General features: G+C 54.1%; 1 protein-coding gene across 6 annotated transcripts; it reads left to right on the top strand.

The window, feature by feature from the left end:
* The first annotated feature begins 1,236 nt into the window (after positions 1-1,236).
* ERN2 (endoplasmic reticulum to nucleus signaling 2) lies at positions 1,237-19,546 on the top strand. Of its 6 annotated transcripts, XM_087417134.1 has the most exons (23): positions 1,237-1,368; positions 3,176-3,281; positions 3,632-3,665; positions 3,914-3,986; positions 5,511-5,583; positions 5,725-5,832; positions 6,174-6,275; positions 7,224-7,488; positions 9,398-9,476; positions 9,563-9,710; positions 9,827-9,948; positions 10,670-10,825; positions 11,091-11,223; positions 15,583-15,681; positions 15,754-15,838; positions 16,020-16,209; positions 16,305-16,404; positions 16,485-16,684; positions 17,981-18,128; positions 18,217-18,344; positions 18,909-19,032; positions 19,117-19,184; positions 19,268-19,546. In XM_087417134.1, the coding sequence occupies exons 1-23, from the start codon at positions 1,237-1,239 to the stop codon at positions 19,478-19,480; spliced, it is 2,886 nt and encodes a 961-aa protein (XP_087273260.1). In that variant the 3' UTR covers positions 19,481-19,546. The 6 variants fall into 6 exon arrangements, with proteins under 6 accessions (XP_087273260.1, XP_087273259.1, XP_087273258.1 ...); XM_087417133.1 differs by having other exon boundaries at positions 11,139-11,223; positions 18,909-19,184; XM_087417132.1 differs by having other exon boundaries at positions 11,094-11,223; positions 18,909-19,184.
* The last annotated feature ends 22 nt before the right edge of the window (positions 19,547-19,568 follow it).

Here is a 19,568-nt window from a genome sequence, read left to right as displayed (position 1 = left end):
AGATGGGACAGGGGAAAGAGCCAAGTGGAGGGGTCTCAGCTGGAGACGGGCTCCAGCCTGATCCCACGGGGACCTCCGGAGCACAAATTGCACCACAAAGTTGGTCCCACCTTGAAGCAAAGGGGCTAGTCTTCTGTACCCCCATGTCAGTCAGACATGGGCAGGCGGCACTAGGCTGCTGCAGTCAGTCAAGGGCAATTCTATAAAGAAGCGAGCACCTGTGAGCCCTTAGCAGCCCACCTCGGAGCAGCTGAGGGATGGAGATGCCAGCCAGGCAAAATGGACTTGGGGTTACTTGGGGGAGCCTGGGTAATCGTGAGCTGATTACAGCGTGGGTCAGGGTTAATGTGCAGGAGCAAGTGACACCGAAGCCACTAATGATGATGGCAGGATTTGTGGTGGGGATGAACGCTATGGGCCACCTAGCAAAGACTTCAGTGACTGTGGGGGTGTGACCAGGAGGGCCAAAGATGACATAGAGGAGGAGGGGGAGAGGGTGGCAGAGCCAGGCTGCATGATCCTCAAATCAGCAAGGATTTTGACACAAGGAAGCAGGAGAAATAAATGAGCCAAAACTTGAAAACCAGTTGGACCCCTGCAGGCCCTCCTTGAACCAAGCTGGGGAGGTCCGCCCGCACCAGGACTGTAACTGCCGCAGCAAGGATCCTTGAGGCTGTATTGCCTGATACCTAACATGTAGGAATCTGTAAGTTCTATGAAGACAGGGACCTTATCTCTCCGGCTTACCAGGCTGGCCTATTAAATACATATTTACTGAATGAGTCAATCAATTCATCCATATTTCATCATCTCTCAGTGGAGGCCACTAGCGTAGTGACAAAGAGCACACGGCTTGAGGTCAGACATCTGAGTTTGAATTCTGGTCCTGAGCCTTTGTTTTTACATCGGCAATGCTGTGAAGACTAAATGAGCTAATGATGGATGTAAAGCACGAAGCATAGTACTCGGCAGGTGGTAAATTCTCCATAAACGGCCTCCGTTGGTAAAATCCCTTTCCCAGGAAAGCTCAGAGCTGTCCTTGCGGGGTGACTGGGGGATGCGGGTGTGTGGTGGGAAGGGCGGAGGAAGGAGCGGAATACAGGCTGAGGTTGCGCCCAAGCCTCTGCGTACCCAACTGGCCCAGCCCGGGGCGGAGTCTCCTCCAGGCCGGGCGGGGGCCGCGCCGTGCCCTGGAGGCACCACGGGACCGGGCCTGCCGTGCGGCTGCCGTCGGCTATGGCGAGCGCGGCCCGGGGGTCGGGCCCATGGCCCCCGCTCCGGCTCCGGCTCGGGCTCCGGCTCCGGCTCGGGCTCCGGCTCCGGCTCGTGGTCCAGCTCGCGGCGCTGCTCGGGACGCTCGCGCCACAGGTGAGAAGCGGGACAGGCGCGGAGCCTCCAAGGTCGGGGCCGGGGCGCGGAGGGCTGGGGCACGGCGGGGCAACAGGGGACGCCTCGCCCCCTCCCGGGTCCGGGTCGCCCCAAGTCGGCCCCTGGCCACTGAAAACCGCCTAGCTTTGGGGAGTTACCCGGTTGCCCCCACTAACACCTAGCTGAAAAGACATGCCAGCGTGGAAGGGCGCAGGTGGACGGAACACCCTGCCCCTTCTGCAGGTGGAGGGAACAGCCGGCGGGTGGGTGCGCCTGGTTTCACTGCCATACGTCTAAAACGTCTGGGACCCCGGCTTTCTCGGAACATGTTATCAACATAAGGGTCCTCCGTCGAGAAACGCGCCCACACACCCGGTTCAAGGCAAATTCAGGCAGGTGACAACACGCCCCTTACCTATGACTGGACCAGAGGTTCCGAACCTCTGAGATAAATAAGTAGATGTGGGGATCTGGTCCAGCTCTGCCGGGAGCAGAAGGGTCCAGTCTTACAGAAATTCAGCAAGGCAAAGGCGCCCAGACTAGAACCCACGTGTCCAGCCTGGAGCCCCCAGAACAGCTAACAGGATCGTAGGGTTAGCTGTTCCTGCCGTCCCCAGGCCCCGCTTCCAGCTCTGGGTCCACCCCACGGTTGCCAAGTAGGAATGGGGGCCCAGTGTAGCCAGATCGAGTGTTTCCTGAAAAACTAGAAAAAACTAGAAATGAGAAAAATTAGAAATCTAGATTCTTTTAAGTGAAATCCTCCATTTTTTAAAATTGGCAGCTAGTTACAGACAAACTTTTAAACACCACGATGGTCAGACAAAACTCAGCTGTGGGCAACCAGTGTGCAGCGTCTTCTCTAGACCGTTTTCCCTCCTGCCATGGTGCAGATCAGGGAACCGGCTGGGGAAAGAGAGGGGCTAGGCGGCAGTTTCCTGACTCTCCACCAAAACCATTGGCTCCGCCCCAAACCTGAGGGTCCTGGAGCAGGATGTGGCCTTTGCAGGGGTGTGGCTGGGCCACCCGGATGTTAGGGTTCCTGCTGGGAGCTCAGCCGCACCCTGTTTGCTCAAGGAGGGGCCAGAGCAAGTGAGTTAACCCAGCGGGGCAGCAGTTAACCCAGATGTAAGGGCAGCTCCAGTCCTCTCTCCCTCGGCCACCCCCAGCCTTGGTTCAGGGGACCCACAGGAGCCTGGCACCAAAAGCAGCTGGGCCGGTTTGGGGGGACAGAAGGGGTCATCCCGAAAGAGGCAGACAGTGTGGCAAAGGAAAAGGAGACCAGGTGCTGGAATCTCAGCGATGGTGGTTCAAGTCTCAGTTCTGCCGTTTGTTATCTGCATGGCTTTAGGCCAATTACCTAACCATCCTGAGCCTTAGTCTCCCGCACCTGTACAATGGTGAGAATAACAGCACCATTCTCCTAGGGGGGCTGTAAGGGTCAGTGAAGTCCTTTTGTAAAGGCCCTCAGCCTTCTTGGAAAACCAAAAGGAACTGAGGGGGGAGGGGAAGTGGTGGGACTTCAGACACAGTGGGAGCTGGAAAAAAGCTGGGAGAAGCCACATGGCACTGAGTTTCTTCCACCTGGCACAAAGGGAGCTTAAAATAAAAAGTTACATTGAGTTGGCTCCCTCTGTAACCCCTCTCTCGAGTCAAGGAGATCAATGGGTGGGGCCAGCACCTTCTCCAATCATCCTTCCTTCTTTCTCTGTCCGCCAGAGGAGCAGGGAGTCACAACCAGCCCTGCCTGGGGCAGGACAAGGGGTGGTCCCAGGCCTCTCAGAGGTGGTGACTGTGTTTCCCACTGTAGGTCCAGACCCTCAGACCAGAAAGCCTCCTGCTCGTGTCCACCCTGGATGGAAGTCTCCACGCACTGAGCAAGCAGACGGGGGACTTGAAATGGACACTGAAGGATGGTGAGCAAAAGGCGGTCACTCCTCCCTCCTTGGACCCCAAATTGGGGCGGGGGGGCATCACTGAGACATAGAGGATAAGAACACGGGGTCTAGAATCCAACCAGCAGTGTCTGCAGGCAGCTTCACCACCTACCAGCCGTGTGGCGTTGGGAAAGTCACTTCTCCTCTCCGAGCCTCGAGGTCCTCACCTTGCCTCACGGAGGTCTTGGGAGGGTTACATTACACACACGTCAAATGCTTGGCTTGGTGTCTGGCACACAGTAAGCACCCAGTGAATATGAGCTGTGCTTTCCAGTGGGGAGTCTGGAGGGGGCTACTCATGCTCCGTGTCCCTGTCCCTGTCCCTGCAGATCCCATCATCCAAGGGCCAATGTACGTCACGGAGTAAGTGAACCTGTGGTCTTTTAAGGAGGGGCCATCTGGGAGATGGGGAAGCCGTTGTTGTCTAGAGGGTGTTCAGTGGGGAGGAGGGGAGCATGTTGGAAGTAAAGGGAGGAAATTTGGGTCTGGCGCTCTCTGGTGCCTCCTGCAAGGGTGGGCTCCTGCTAGCTGGGAAGGTGGAGGGACAGGGGGCCTTCATGAAACCAGGGGGCGTACACCCAACCTTCCCTGTGTTCTTCTCTGCTCTGCAGGACAGCCTTTCTCTCAGACCCAGCTGATGGCAGCCTGTACATCTTGGGGACCCAGAAACAACAGGGATTAATGGTGTGTTTCCTACGGTGCTTGGGAAGGGAGAGGGCCAGGGCTTCTGTGAGCCAGAGCACTGAAGGGGTAGAAGGAGCTGTGTGGTCAGAATCTGAGTGTCCTGCAGAGGGTTAAGTCAGGGCTCTGAGTGCATTATGGGAAAGCTATCTGGAGGGACCTGTCGACAGGAGGTGGTGGGGTGGTTCTGGCTGTGTCTGCAGAGCAGGCTAACTCTCAGGCCTCTGAGGGCACCACCGGAGCTTCTCCAGGACTCTGAGAGTTTTAGGTAGCGACCTATATATCAGTCAGCTTTTGCTAAGTAACAAATCGTCCCAAAACTCAATGGCTTAAAACACAAACAATTGATTTAACTCCCAATGTTGTGGGATGACAATGTCGGCCAGACTCAGCTGGGTGATCTTGACTGAGCTTGCGCAGGCATCTGTGGTCAGCTGCTGCTCACCTAGACGGCTCTCTTTCTGAAAGTTGGTCGGGGGTTGGCTGGGTTTTGACGGAGGCAGCCGGGCCATGTGTCTCTCGGCCTCCAGCAGGCAATCCTGAGCTTGTTCACGTGGAATCAACTAGGGAACCAAAGCAGCAAGAGAGGGCAAGGCCAGTGCACAAGCTCTTTTCAAGCTTCGCTTGTATCACATTCGCTAACGTCTCATCAACCAGCCCTGGTGGTCTAGTGGTTAAGATCCGGCACCACTGTGGCCCGGGTTCATCTCCCAGTCAGGGCGCCACACTACCTGTCTGTTGGTTGTCAGACTGTGGCGGCTGCGTGTTGCTGTGATGCTGAAAGCTATGCCACTGGTATTTCAAACACCAGCAGGTTCACCCATGGTGAACAGGTTTCAGTGGAGCTTCCAGACTAAGACAGACTAGGAAGAAGGAGCTGGCCATCCGCTTCCAAAAAAATTGGCCATGAACACCTGTGAATAGCAGGGGAGCATTGCCTGATAGAGCGCTGGAAGGTGAGAGGACGGCGCAGAAAGACCAGGCAGGGTCCCACTCTGCTGTACCCCGGGTCACTAGGAGTCGGAATCAACTCCATGGCACCAACACAAAATGTCTCATCAGCCAAGGCAAGTCACGTGGCCCAGCACAGAGTCAAGTGGTGAAGAAATAGACTCCACCTGTTTACAGGAGGAGCTGAAAAGTCACCTTGCACAGACATACACGGGGAGAGGAGGAACTTGTGGCCATTTTTTCCATCTTCCACATCAGGACTCTGATGGGGGCTGTTGAACACAACTCTGGATTATCACAGGGAGTCGGGTGGAATGTGCTTCGTCAGAATTCTGAAGCCTACCAGAAGTCTTAAGTGTGTGATTTAGGAAGCTGTGTAGCAAAATGGTTCAGTGTGCTTGTTCTGGAAACTGTCTGCCTTGGTTCAGGGCCTGGCCCTGCCACTCACTAGCTGTGTGACGTTAGCCAAGTTACTTAGCCTCTCTGGAAAATGGAAATTATAATAACTGTACCGAGTGAAAGTCTGTCTGTGTTTCTCTGCTCTCGTTCCTTCCTGGAACGTCTCCCTCTCCTTAGAAACTGCCCTTCACCATCCCGGAGCTGGTTCATGCCTCCCCATGCCGCAGCTCCGATGGGGTCTTCTACACAGGTAAGCACCTTTCCAGCCTGTGGGTCCAGGTCTGGCCAGCAGAGACAGGGACCTGGGTCATGATGGGCCAGCTGTCCCATGATAGGACAAACACCTTCACCCATGCCATCTTGAGAGCTGGCCTACTTTCCACCTCCACAGGCCGGAAGCAGGATGCCTGGTTTGTGGTGGACCCTGAGTCAGGGGAGACACAGATGACACTGACCACAGAGAGTCCCTCTACCCCCCTCCTCTACATCGGCCGAACACGTGAGTCAGGCCCCAGCTGCTCCCCAAGCTCTGAGCAGCCCCCCGCTTTGCCCTGCCCAGGTCTGGCAATTGCTATCCAAGTTGAATCTTGGATAGCAATTGCCAGATAGCCAGTCAGTCAATCTGTCAGTCAACAAACATTTCACTGAGCACTGAACAAGGAGCTGGGGGTACAGCAGTAACCAAAACAGACCTGGTTTCTGCCACTGTGTTGTTCACAGACTCTGGCCTCCAGGCCAGGTGCTCAAGCACTCGCCCCCACAAGATGATGTCCCCTGGGGTGGGGGTGGGAGGAGTGTCAGCTGGGTGTGCTTGGTAACCTTGCTTCTGGGCATCCCCAGAGTACACGGTCACCATGCATGACCCCAGGGCCCCTGCCCTACGCTGGAACACCACTTACCGCCGCTACTCAGCACCACCCATGGATGGCTCGCCTGGGAAGTGTGAGTGCCACCTTTCTCTGGCCCTACCTTGGAGCAAGGCCCCCAACTCAGGGAACCCTGGGTGGCATCCACGACTAAGCCCCATCGCATTCTGACCCACTTGACCTCATCAGGGACCCCGCATACTGAATGACACACCCTGATGGGTGACCTAAGTGACCCCTCCACTCCCAGCCTGACCGTCCTGTACCGAGAGCCCTTGACATCCTAGCTCCTCCGCACTCCACGGGAGCCCAACTAGGGCACCCTGGGGGACTCCCCACATCCTGAGTGACCCCAAGCAACCCTCATACACCCTGAGCAGTCCCCACATGTCCTAACTGATCCCCAATGTTGAACGACCCCTGACAGATGACCCTAAGTGACCTCCTCCCAGACTGAGAACCCCCTCGACATGACTGTCCTACCCAACTGCCTGAGTGACCTCGTAGGTGCCCCATCAACCCCTTCTACCCTGACTCTCTCAGTCTGCATGAGAACCCACACAGGTAACCCTGACACATCACAAATGACACCCCCAGGGCCCCTGACTGACCCCCTTCACACTCTAAATGTCTCCCAAGTGACCCACATGCCTCCGGGCCACCCTGGTTGGCCGATCTTGGGTGACCATCAGTCAGACCATGACTGACCACCCCACATCCTAAGTGATCTCTCTCTGGACTGACTCACACACCTGAGTTACCTTTGGATGACCCTGACTGACCCCTGCATCCTGCCCAGCTCCTCAGTTGCCCCTGACTGACCCCCTGACTGACTGAATGATCCAGTGACCTCAGACTGACCTTCCCATGTCCTGATAACCCTCAGGTGATCTCACCTGACCTCATACACCTGAGTGGCCCTCCTCATGGCCCACCCTCAGAGCAGCTCCCCACCCCAAGATGCTCCAAGGTGCCTCACGTCAGAGCTCCCTGACCATATCTCCCCAGCCATCTTTCTTGGCAGACATGAGCCACCTGGCATCCTGTGGGATGGGCCTGCTGCTAACTGTGGACCCAGGAAGTGGGGCGGTGCTGTGGACACAGGACTTGGGCGTGCCTGTGATGGGCATCTACACCTGGCACCAGGACAGCCTGCGCCAGCTACCCCATCTCACACTGGCTCGGGACACCCTGCACTTCCTCGCCCTCCGCTGGGGCCACATCCGGCTGCCTGCCTCGGGTCCCCAAGACACAGCTACCCATTTCTCTGCCTTGGACATCCAGTTGCTGTAGGTGCCCATGCCTGGGGAGTGGGGAGGAGCCCTCTGGAAGTGCTGTTGCCCAGGCCCATGGGCAGGCATGATGTTTGACCTTGACACACCAGTACAGCTGAATCAGGGGTCAAAATATTTCAAATTGGTTTTTTGCCAAACTGGTTGGTAAATAACCAGTGCCCTGCACCCACCCCCCCCACCATCTGCTTCTAGGATCCCCTGGATAGCCCCACTGCTCGGCAACTGATAGAGTAAAATCTGGCCTAGGAGGGGCCTCCAGGTCTCCACTCCAGGGCTACAGCCAGCACCTGTTCTGCTTGGTAGGTGCTGTGCCTCATTGATTGTTAAAGACTAAATGTCACCCTTCCTTATAGCATTGAATACCTTAGTGTCCCCGTCTTGGAGAATCAAGAGACAGTCTAGGAAAATCATGGATTATCCCTTCACTTTGTTTGCTCCACAAATATTAATTGACCACTTACTATGGACCAGTCACTTGTTAGGCTCTGGGAGTACAATAATACAGCCAGTGTTCCTACCTATAGAAACTCTCAGAGTCTAATAGGGGAGACAGGGTGTGTAAAGGGGCAATTATAATATGGTATGATAAAGGATGATACAAGAGAAGTATAGATTTGCCGTGGGAATATATAGGAAGGGTAGCTTAATTGAGAGTGGGGGTGGGAGGCAGTCATGGAAAGCTTCCTGGAGGAAGGGATATCTAAATTGAAACCTAAAGGATGAATAGGATATAAAAGAGAGAGAAAGCATAGCAACCAGGGAACAGAAAGAAATTTAATAAGACTGGAGCATAGACCTGAGCAGGGAATAAGGTCTGAGACTAAGTTAAGCAGGGATCTGTAGGGTCATTTAAAGAGTTTGGACATTTTCTCCTAGAAGAGAAGTAAGGAAGAGTCACTGGAGGGTTTTAAGCAAGGAAGTGATTTGATCATATTTTCATTTTGGAAAGATAACTCTGGCTGCACTGTGAACAATATTGTAAGAGTGTCATAGGGGAGGAAGTGGATGCTTATAGAATATTGCATTAGTTCAGGCAAGAGATGAAGACACTTTGGACTAGAGTGGAAACACTAAAGATGGAAATAAGTGGAAGGTAAGAGATATTAAGAGGAAAAACCAGTAAGAATTTGGTGATTAGCAAGTTTGGTGATTGTGAGCAAGGAGTCAAGGGTCATGCTCAGGTGTCTAGAAGCGTGTGGGTGCTGTCATTTTCAGAGGTAGGGAGCACTAGAGGAGGAAGGGGAGGAGAAGGAGGAGGAGGAGGGGGAGGTAAGGAATGAGGTGATGAGTTCAGATGCAGAAAATTGAGCTCTTGAAAGAGGTCTGGGCTAGGCATAGATTTAAAAACATTGACTATAGAGTTTGTATCAGTTAGCTTTTGCTGCATAACAAGCCACCCCCAAGACTTAGAGCTTCAAAACAACAAACATTTATTATTTTTCAAGATTCTTTGGGTAGGTGGTTGGTTTTTCTGGTCTAGGCAGTCTTAGTTAGGCAGGCTGACTAACTGGTCAGGTTTTTCTGGTCAGGCTGACTAGGCAGTCAGATGGTGATCCTGGACGATCTAGGATGGCCTCACTCACCTACATCATAGTTGGTGGACTATTTGGTCTAGGGGGTGTCAAATAAGGTCTCTCGTGCCCCAGCAGGCTACCCTAGCTTTCCTACATGGTGGTCTCAGGGTTCCAAAGAACAACGCGAGAGGACAAGCTCCAGTGCACAAGCACTTCTCAAGCCTCTGTTCGTGTCACATTTGCTATTTGTCTCACTGGCCAAAGCAAGTCACATGGCCAAGCCCAGAGTCGATGTGGGAGGGGACAAGACAAGGACATGGGTACAGTGATAACTGAAACTACTCACCACCATCACTCAGCCTTCTCCTCTTTTTCCTCTCCCCAACTAGGATGACGCTGTATGTAGGGAAGGATGAAGCTGGCTTCTATGTTTCCAAAGCACTGGTTCACACAGGGGTGGCCCTAGTGGTGAGAAGGGATTTCTGAGGGGCTGGAGAGAGGGGATGAGCGGGAGAGGAGCCCCTCTTACTCATGAATCTTCATCTCTGCCATAGCCTCGTGGACTGACCCTGGCCCCCGTGGATGGCCCCATCACAGAGGAGGTGACACTCCAAGTCTCAGGAGAGCGAGAGGGCTCACCTAGCACTGCTGTCAGATACCCCTCAGGGAGTGTGGCCCTCCCTAGCCAGTGGCTGCTCATTGGTAAGATCCTCTGGCTCAAATCTGGAATAGATGAACATGAAGGACCTGTGAGCCCAGCTTCTGAGCTGAAAGACTGAGGTCACCTTCAGCCTACTGACTTTTGCCCTGCCCCTTAGGACACCATGAGCCACCCCCAGTCCTGCATACTACCATGCTGAGAATCCATCCAGCCCCAGGGAGTGGAACTGCTGAGGCCAGACCCTCAGAGAGCACTCAGGCTCCAGCCTTCTTCTTGGAGGTCAGTGCTAGAGGGGCAGAGGACATGGGGGGAGACTCAGCCGGTGGGCGGGCAGCCCTTGGGCCTTTTCCTCAGACTTCTAGGAACAACATTTAGGGGTAGGTCAGTTGACTTCACATAGTTTCCCAGAAGAAAAAATTTTGTTTTGTTATTGCCAGAAATGTGTTAGAAGTGTCAAAAGATATTGGTTATCTAAATTGTGAAACATGAATCACAGTTTTCTTTATTATTCTTCAACATAAAAGTTACAAAACATTTATACAGTGAGAAAATGAAAACAGAAAAACTATAAAAGCATGCTCTCCTGGGAGAGGGCTGGACAAGAATCACCAGTAGTTTAAATTAAGAAGGAACAGCCATGACCTGGAACAATAATTCTCAAATCTGGTTGCTCATCAGAATCGCCTGGGAGCCTACTCCAGACCCACTGAATTCAGAATCTCTGGAGGTGGATATCTGCATTTTTTTGGTGATGCCCCAAGAGTATCTATATTTTTCAGTGACACTGCAGGAGATGCTGGTCATCAGCTAGGTTTGGAAGACGGCTCTCCTGGGGCACCATGATGTTTCAGCACCACGGAGAGTGCCATGTTTCCCACCATACAGACCACTCACTCACTGCCCCTTTAGCTAAGCCCAGCCCTGTACTGGGTGATGAAGAAGGGTTAGGGGTTCCACAGCGGGAGGGGGTGTGTAAAAGTGAAAGCCCCTTTGTCCCCAGCTCCTGAGCCTGAGCCGAGAGGAACCTTGGGACCTGGAGCTGCATCCTGAAGAGAAAACCGCAGACTTGCATCCAGGGCTGGGACCCCAAGACCTGCTGGCAGCTAGCCTCACTGCTGTCCTCCTGGGCGGGTGGATTCTCTTCCTGATGAGGCAGGTAAGCCCATCGTCCCTGGCCTCAGGTCCGTGTTAGGGTCTTCCTGGGGGGAACTCTGCTCCTCCTCTCCCAGGCCACTCGATGACTCTTTCCCTCACACGGCTCCGATTCTGCCCCCTGCCTTCCTCCCAGCAGATCCCCGAGCCCCAGCTGCTGTGCTCTGTATGTTCACGCTCCAGTGCCAGGCCATCTCAGGCACAGCTGCTGGGCCCACCACGGGGCAGGGCCTGGCAGGGCCGAGCCCTCTTAGGCCCTCATATTTCAGCAGCAGCAGGATCCGCCGGCACCTGCAAGCCCTTCTCACGTCTCACAGGATGCCCAGTGCCAGCTCTTGGGCGCCACCTCACGGGACCTCCAGAGCCCCTCAGAGCAAGCCCAGCCACTTGAAGACCCTGAAGGTGAGTTTGAGTGAACAGGAAAGGGCAGAGTCAGGGACAGAGAAAAAAAGAGGGGGCAGGTTTAGCTTCAAAGTTGGTTTATTAGAAGCCACTATAGTGGGGTGGCTAAGCCTAAATGAGCTAATCAGAGAGTGTTTCAAACAGGGCCTGCCAGGCAGTTGAGCACTCTGGAAATGTCTGCCGTCACATTTTATTGTTGTTGTTATTGTCAAGGACTCTGGATGCAGCTAGGGCTGGGTATAGATCTAACTCCACTCTGTTAACGTTGACGAATTGCTTAACACCTCTGAGCTTCAGTTTTCTCATCTGTCAAATGGGAATAATAACACCCACTTCATTGTGAGAGGTTACCATCATCATTGTTATTAAATCGTACCTAGTGATGTTGTTAACATTGGTGTTAAAATAACATCATATTGGGTAAGAATAATAGTAAATAACTTAGGTACAATTTGGCACCTTTTCTCTTCTTTTTACTTTTTAAACATTTCTCTCCTCTTTTCTCAATTTAATCCTATAAACGAGCCCTTTCAAGCTTCCTCTGGTGTTCGTGGGATGCTCCAGGGATTTCTCACATGCTGTTGTTGGTCCATCCAGGGTACTTCTCCTGCTTCTCTGGCTCTGGGCTGGGCTGGCCTTTGGTCGTTTGCATGAACTGTTGCTGGCACCTCCTCGTCACTGCTCAGACCACTACCTCCTGCCTTGGAGCCACTCTGCTGTCACCTTAACTCAGGCTGAAGTCTGTCCCTCACTTGGCTGGATGCTCCACTGCTGTTCCCAACATTCACCCTTGTGTTCTCCTTGCCTCTGCTGAGAGGGAACAGCCCCCCTTCCTCGGGGGCCAGCTCTTTTAGGGAGTCCCCCAACACAGAGTTGCCTGAGCCCTGAGGTGCTACAGTTCCTGTCACTTTACTGGCTCTGGGTGGGTCCACATATAACACACCCCACTGCACCCTGAAACGCTCATCTCCTTGGACCTTCTGACTTGAGCTGGGTCTTTCCCAGACAACCCAGACTCCATCTTTTCACAGGGTAGTTCTCATCAAAGGGCCCTGTGGTCCCCTACCATTGTCCTTCAGTTGTCCCTCACTCACAGTCCGTTGGACCCCAGTCATTGGCGTGATGGAATTCCTTCCCCAGATGTCTCCTTGATTGTCTGTGTCAGTAGATACCAATAATCCTTGGAGGAATAGAAAAGGGAATGTTGAATCCCAGCCCCGGCTCAGCCAGGACACCTTATTATATAAAATACCTAGACTCCTTTACCCACTATAAGAAAATAATCAAAGTGTTATCAAGGCTTCAGAACAAGAATTCAAGAAAATAAAACACGCAGATAGAGCATGGGACCTCTGTTATGAAACTCAGTGATAACTATCTCTACATAATACTGGATTTCCTCTGTAATTAAAAAAACTTTTCTATTTCTTTCACTGTCTTTGTTTAAAGTGCTAATAAACTCTTTACTTTGGCATTTTCATCACCTCTAGGCAAAGCCTCGGTAGGACATGCATTAGGTGACGTGATAAATGCTGTCATGGTGGGGTCACATAGGCAGCTGTGGGAACACAGAGGAGGGGCATGTAACTCAGATGTGGGGAAATAGAAAGTGTCCTCGGGGGCTGGCCTCGTGGCGTAGCAGTTAAGTTCGCGCACTCTGCTTTGGCAGCCCAGGGTTCACAGGTTCAATCCTGGGCACGGACCTATGCACCGCTTATCAAGCCATGCTGTGGCAGCGTCCCGTATAAAGTAGAGGAAGATGGGCACAGATGTTAGCCCAGGGCCAAAGGAGGATTGGCAACAGATGTTAGCTCAGGGCTAATCTTCCTCACACACACAAAAACGTGTCCTCAAAGTGATGTCTAAGCTGTGATCCCAAGGATAAGAAGGAATTACCAAGTGAGCAGGGAGGAGTGGGGAGGAGCATTGTAGGTGGCACCAACAGCACAGGCAAAGGTTCAGAGATGAGAGAAAGCAGGGGACACATCCTGGAAGCAGAAAGGAGGGTTGCGAACTTATGCTTATGGGTAGGTCAGCAGGATAAAGTAAACGAGTGAAGCAGCTACATAGGGGAGAGAATAGGGAGTAGTAGGGACTGTGGCAAACTGGAGAACAGGTACCCTGTCTAAACTGCAGTGGCTCAGCCTGTCTTGCTACAATCTCTTGACACAGAGTATGGCTCAGTGAATATCTGTTGGATCAATGGCTGACACTGGGCACTGGAGATTCTTAAACAGCACTTCTCAACTCAATAAATACATACGAATGAATATGTACTGATCAGGTATGAGAAACAGGCAGAGGTACAGTTAATAGGCTGATTTGCCCATCTGATATGCAGCTATCGAGTGTATCGAAATCTTGATTTAGTCCAGGGGGAGTCAAATAGATGAATGTGGCTGATGGCAGAAAAGCTCCAAGAACCACTCTCTGAAAAAACCCTCTAGCACCAGCCCCTTGTGGCAGCCTCTAACCTATTCTTAGACCATCTATGTCAGGAACCCTGAACTTGGAAGTCTTGCTCTTGCTCTCTTGGTGCAGGGAGAGGGACATTCCTCATGGACCTTTCTATGGCTCACAAAATCTACAGAGGAGTCACATCCTACTCTCGTTGAACTTCCACAAATTCATCTACACGTGCTTGGTTGGGTCCTTCAGGACCGCCGGCTACATAGTATATTCAACAGCAAGTGGATGCAGTCAAGCCAAAGCTTGATTGGCTGAAACAGAGCTAACATTAGAGCTAACAGTTATATAGCGCCTGCTGTGTACCAGGCACTGTCTAAAAGCTTTGCGTGTATTAACTCGTATGATATTCACAGCATCCCTGTGATGCAGATACTATTATAATGCCTGGCTTATGGAAGAGGAGAAGAAGGCAGAAAGGTTCATGGTACTCCCACCCCAGCTCACAAAGCCAGTTAAGTGGAGGCTCAGGGATTCAAAGGCAGGTCAGCTGTGGGACACTACCTCTGTTTGCACTTTGGCAAACTGACTTGAAGCGTTTCCCGGTGTAAAATCAGCAGCAAAATGCATCACGTGTTCTCAGGATTTTCAGAGGTAATTCTGACTGCACACTGTTTCCCCCTCATATGACAGCCTTTGATTACTCTAGAACTTCACTCCTGCATTTGCTCCTGCTGCGTTATAATGATGTAGAAGGCTGAGCCAAGTGATGGTGCATCTGGGTGTGCAGACTAAGCCTCCCGCAGCTCATTATTTTTGCATTCAAGGCCTTCATGGCCATAAGTCTGGCCTCCATCCTAGCATTGAGGGTGCTCCTGAATATCTAACCCAGAAAGCACATAGTGAGTGTTTACCCCACGCCAAGGGCATTGAGAGAGGGAAGGCAGACACACAGGAGACAGGAAACCCAGCAAAACCAAATGAGCGGTACAAAAGAGCGGCCAGAAGTGCTCAGGGCCCCTCACATGGAGCCAGCTGAGCAGGGCTTGTTCCGACAGGCTTTCCAGCAACTCCGTCCCTGCTTTTCGAGCTGCCGGAGAGACGGGCCCACTCTTACCTGTGGGTGATGTGCTTCCAGCAAGGCCATGCGCCCACCCACCCCTGAGAGTCCAGGGCACACAAATTTAAGTGATTGCCTGCATCTTGCCCACAGAGGGGAGTGAATGTTTCAGCAAAGAACCCAGAGAGATGCTGAGGGACAGCTTGGTACTTCTCTCACTGATCCCTGAGGCTGATTTGCATTTGCTTTTCCTAAAGCCGATTGCAGAGACCGAAGCTGGCAGCTCTTCCTACGTAGAGTGTTCTCAGGGCCCCTGAGGGGTGCACAGCTCTCGGGGCACCCGATACGTTCAGCTGTATGAACGGTGCCCCTTGGAGCTGAGCAGCGCACGGCCTGCCCAGACGTGTCTGGGTCACTGTGAGGGGTCTCTTGCAAGCTCCCCAAAGAGAAGAGCAGTAACTGTCCACATCTACAGCCCTCGGCTACCTGAGCCAGCCCCACCCTGCTTAACAGGAAACCAAGGCCTTCCGGGGGCTCCCTGCCACCCTAGGACAGTTACTCCAACTGGGGCAGCTTCACATCCAGATGCCCACTGCTCCCCCTCCTGTCTGGGGCAGTCTTCTCTGCGACCGCACCCCCCCCACACACAGTGCTTCTAACCGCCCAAGCTCACCTTCCTGTTGGAAGCCAATTCCTCCATTTAAAGGGTTTATTATAAATGTTAGAGGTAGGGCGAGTGACAGAGGAAGTAAAAACCTGGGCAGAAAATGCCAAACGAGGGAGAATGATGAAAGAGGATACTATATCAAACCTCACCCCCACCTTTCTTCCATTTATTCATTTAATCTGCAATAATTCTGTACGGGATTATTAACACGAGTCCTGCTTTACAGAGGAGAAACCCGGGGCACAGCGGTTAAGTAATTTGCCCAAGGACACACAAGGAGTAGGTGGCAGCTGGCTGCAGGCTGGGCATGGAAGTCCAGAGAAAGGTGGAGACGGGGAGTCTGGACTGGGCAGAGGTGTGGCTGACACCCCGAGACCCCGCCCTCTTCTCCCCGCAGCTGAGAAGCTCACCGTGGTGGGGAAGATTTCCTTCAACCCCAAGGACGTGCTGGGCCGTGGGGCAGGCGGGACTTTTGTTTTCCGGTGAGTGGCAGCCAGGAGCCGGGCTGAAGAGGAGGCCCTCACAGCCCTTTCAGCCACTGTCCCTTGGAGAGCGATTCTTTCCAAGAATCCCCGAGGTGGGTGCAGGTGGGTAAGTCGCCCACCAGTTGCTAACCTTGTGCTTTATCCGCCCTCCGCGAACCTCTGCTCGCCCACCTCCCAGGGGCCAGTTTGAGGGGCGGGCAGTGGCTGTCAAGCGGCTCCTCCGTGAATGCTTCGGCCTGGTCCGGCGAGAGGTCCAGCTGCTGCAGGAGTCGGACAGGCACCCCAATGTGCTCCGCTACTTCTGCACTGAGCGGGGACCCCAGTTCCACTACATTGCCCTGGAGCTCTGCCGGGCCTCGCTGCAGGAGGTGAGGCTGGAGCTGGGGGGGAGGGGGTGCGGAGGGCGGGGGTGGCCGCGAGGTCTTGGCGGCAGAGTGACGCTTGGCTCCTTGCTGCTTGTCAGTACGTGGAAACCCCAGAGCTGGACCGCTGGGGCCTGGAGCCTGAGACGGTGCTGCAGCAGCTGATGTCTGGCCTGGCCCACCTGCATTCCTTACACATAGGTACGGGCCCCCACCTCGCTCCATCCCCAAGCCCCTGCCCTCCCCAGCTGGGCTCTCAGCTCTCCCCTCCACTCTCGCAGTGCACCGGGACCTGAAGCCGGGCAACGTTCTCATCGCGGGGCCCGACAGCCTGGGCCGAGGCAGGGTGGTCCTCTCAGACTTTGGCCTCTGCAAGAAGCTGCCTGCAGGCCGCCACAGCTTCAGCCTCCGCTCCGGCATCCCGGGCACGGAAGGCTGGATGGCGCCCGAACTCCTACAGCTCCGGCCCCCAGACAGCCCTGTGAGTCCTCCCGCCACCCCAGGCAGCCAGAATCCCTCCCTGGCGCATTTCCTCTCCTAACAAGGCTCCACATCACCGCTGTGCGACCTTGAGTCACTCCTCCAAGCCTGTTTCTTCATCTGTTAAGTGGGGATAATTCATCCCTTCTTACCTGGAGCAGTGGTCCTCAACCAAGGGCTATTTCACCACCCAGGGGACACTCAGCAGTGTCTGGAGACATTCTCGGTTGTCACTCTTGGCTGGGGAGAGGGGGCTTACTACTGCCATCTAGTGGGTAGAGGCCAGGGATGCTGCTAAATATCCTACAATGCACAGAACAGCCCCCAGCACAAAGAATTATCTGGCCCAAAATGTCAATAGTGCTGAGAATGAGAAACCCTGAGTTATAAAATGGTTTCAGTCTTCACTGTGCTGCAGAATCACTGAGGAACTTAAAAAAAAGTCAGCTTCCCAGGCCCCACACCCAGTGATTCTGACCTGAATAGCCTGGGGTAAGGCCCCTGGTCACTTAACACGTATCCGAGGTGGAGAACCACTGGTTTCGAGGGTTTGGGGAGCATCCGATGAGCTAATACAATTGAAGCACAGGGCAGTGTCTGACCCCCAGAGACACTTGAGTTTGGGACCCCAGGATTATAGATTTTTGAGTCATGACTGTGCGGGTGAATGTTGAAGTCATGGGCATAGATGAGAGTAACACAACAGAACAGTCACTAGGCAAAGCCACCCCCACCCCTGAAGTCGAAAGAAAGCTAGAGATGGCCACCTGGAGGCCCCAACACCAAAGGCACTGATGCTGTGAGCCTGTACAGGCTTTGTTTCTTTAATTAGTGGCCAATATTTTAACATTTGGGAAATTCCACATAAAAATCTGGATTTCTGGATTCTCTTTGAAAATCAAAGCTCTGGCACCCCAGGAGAGTCCCCTGGAGGCAACCAGCTGGAGCTAAGTGCCAGCTGCCACCTGCAGACAGGGCCTGGGCCAGACGATGGAGTTCTCAGGCCACTTGATCGTTTCATGCCTGGCTAGCTTCACTCACTTATGGTACCTGCTACACCTGGAGGAATGGCGCTTGGAAACCTCAACTAGGGCAAAGATGTTGGTTGAAAACCATGGGCCCCTTTCAACGGTACAGAGGGAGGGGATTTGGGGCCAAGGAGATCCTCTCAGCAAGGATCCTTGAGTTCTAGTCTGAACCAAATCCCCAGCTCCATATCAGCCCATAGGAGAGTTTAGCCAGGCAGACTTCCTGGAAGCAGAGGCGTCCTCCTCACGCTCATCTCTCTGGCCCCCAGACCAGCGCAGTGGACATCTTCTCTGCAGGCTGCGTGTTCTACTACGTGCTTTCCGGTGGCGGCCACCCCTTCGGAGAGAGTCTTTATCGCCAGGCAAACATCCTTGCAGGGGCTCCCTGTCTGGCTCACCTGGAGGAAGAGGCCCATGGTGAGGGGGACCTGGGCCCGGCAGAAAAGGGAAGCAGACCATGAGGCTGGGGCGGGCCTGCAGTCATCCCTCCCCGTTGCCCCTCCAGACACGGTCGTCGCCCGGGACCTGGTTGAGGCCATGCTGAGCCCGCTCCCGCAGGCACGCCCCTCTGCTCGCCAGGTGCAGGCCCACCCCTTCTTCTGGAGCCGAGCCAAGCAGCTCCAGTTCTTCCAGGTCAGGGGGAAATCTTGGGGACGGCCCCAGAAAGTCCCAAGTTTAGGTCCCAAGCACCAAGAAAGGGGAAGCCAGACTCGCTGGGGGAAAAGAGACTTGTACCTGTTCCAGGCAGCCGGGCTCCTTATCTAAACCAAGATGGAGCCTAGACTCCTACATTGCCATCTTGGCACTCCACAGTTGCTCATTACCACTTTCCTAGCCCCAGCTGCCTGTGTGTGAGAATACAGCCCCCTTTCAGCCCGTGTCATCATGCTATACCCGTGCCCAGAGAGCACATTCCACTTGTGTGACCTTGAGCAAGGGACTTTGTGCCTCTGAGCCTCAGGTTGCTCATCTGTGAAATGGGCACAAGAGTACCCACCTCTTAGGTTGGTGAAGATCTGGCGGGATAACCTGGTGGGAGGGGGCAGTGGCGCAGAGAGACTGCACTCCGTGGGAGGCAGCTGTCCTCACCATCCTAAACCAAGAAGCTTTCACGGCTTTGCTCCCCAAGCTCCAGAATGCTCCTGGCCTTGTGGCCTGACGCTGGCCACGAGGCTCAGGAGCTCTGTGGGGTCCCAGGACGTCAGCGACTGGCTGGAGAAGGAGTCTGAACAGGGGGCCCTGGTGATGGCACTGGAGGCAGGAGGCTGCGAGGTGGTCCAGGGCAACTGGCACAAGCACATCTCGGTGCCGCTGCAGACAGGTAGAGGCCAGACCGAGGGTGGGCCCGGGGGGCTGAAGGGGCCGGCAGGGACAGCTTTGCCAGTGATTTCCCTGCCCCCACCAGATCTGAGAAGGTTCCGGACGTACAAGGGGACGTCAGTGCGAGACCTGCTCCGCGCTATGAGGAACAAGGTGTGTTCTAGGGCTTGGGCGCAGCCTGGACCTTGGGCACGCCTGGCACAGCTGAGCCAGGCTCTCTGCTCTCCCCCCTCCAGAAACACCACTACAGGGAGCTCCCGGTCGAGGTGCAGCAGGCACTTGGCCACGTGCCAGACAGCTTCGTCCAGTACTTCACCAGCCGCTTCCCACGGCTGCTCCTCCACACCCACCACGCCATGAGGAGCTGCGCCTCCGAAAGCCTCTTTCTGCCCTACTATCCGACGGCCTTGGACGCCAGGGAGCCGTGCCCAGGGTCTGCTGGGAGCTGAGGCCGGCCAGACAAGCAGTTGGGCCTGTGGCTGAGCCCGGCCTCAGGGTCAGAAAAGACTAGCCGAGGCTCGGCAGCCTGGGGATACT

The sequence above is a fragment of the Ceratotherium simum genome, chromosome 26 (genome assembly GCF_057802395.1).
Source record: "Ceratotherium simum simum isolate JZ-2026a chromosome 26, ASM5780239v1, whole genome shotgun sequence".
In the NCBI taxonomy this organism is placed as follows: domain Eukaryota; kingdom Metazoa; phylum Chordata; class Mammalia; order Perissodactyla; family Rhinocerotidae; genus Ceratotherium; species Ceratotherium simum.
The sequence above is the reverse complement of the archived record's forward strand: the minus strand, read 5'-3'. Positions and strand labels throughout refer to the sequence as shown.

Excerpts from the sequence above, each read along its gene's own strand:
- ERN2 (XM_087417131.1), top strand. The coding sequence starts at position 1,237 with ATGGCGAGCGCGGCCCGGGGGTCGGGCCCATGGCCCCCGCTCCGGCTC. Across the intron at positions 3,282-3,631 it reads GAAATGGACACTGAAGGATG|ATCCCATCATCCAAGGGCCA; the intron begins GTGAGCAAAAGG and ends CTGTCCCTGCAG. Across the intron at positions 15,839-16,019 it reads GGCGGGACTTTTGTTTTCCG|GGGCCAGTTTGAGGGGCGGG; the intron begins GTGAGTGGCAGC and ends CCCACCTCCCAG.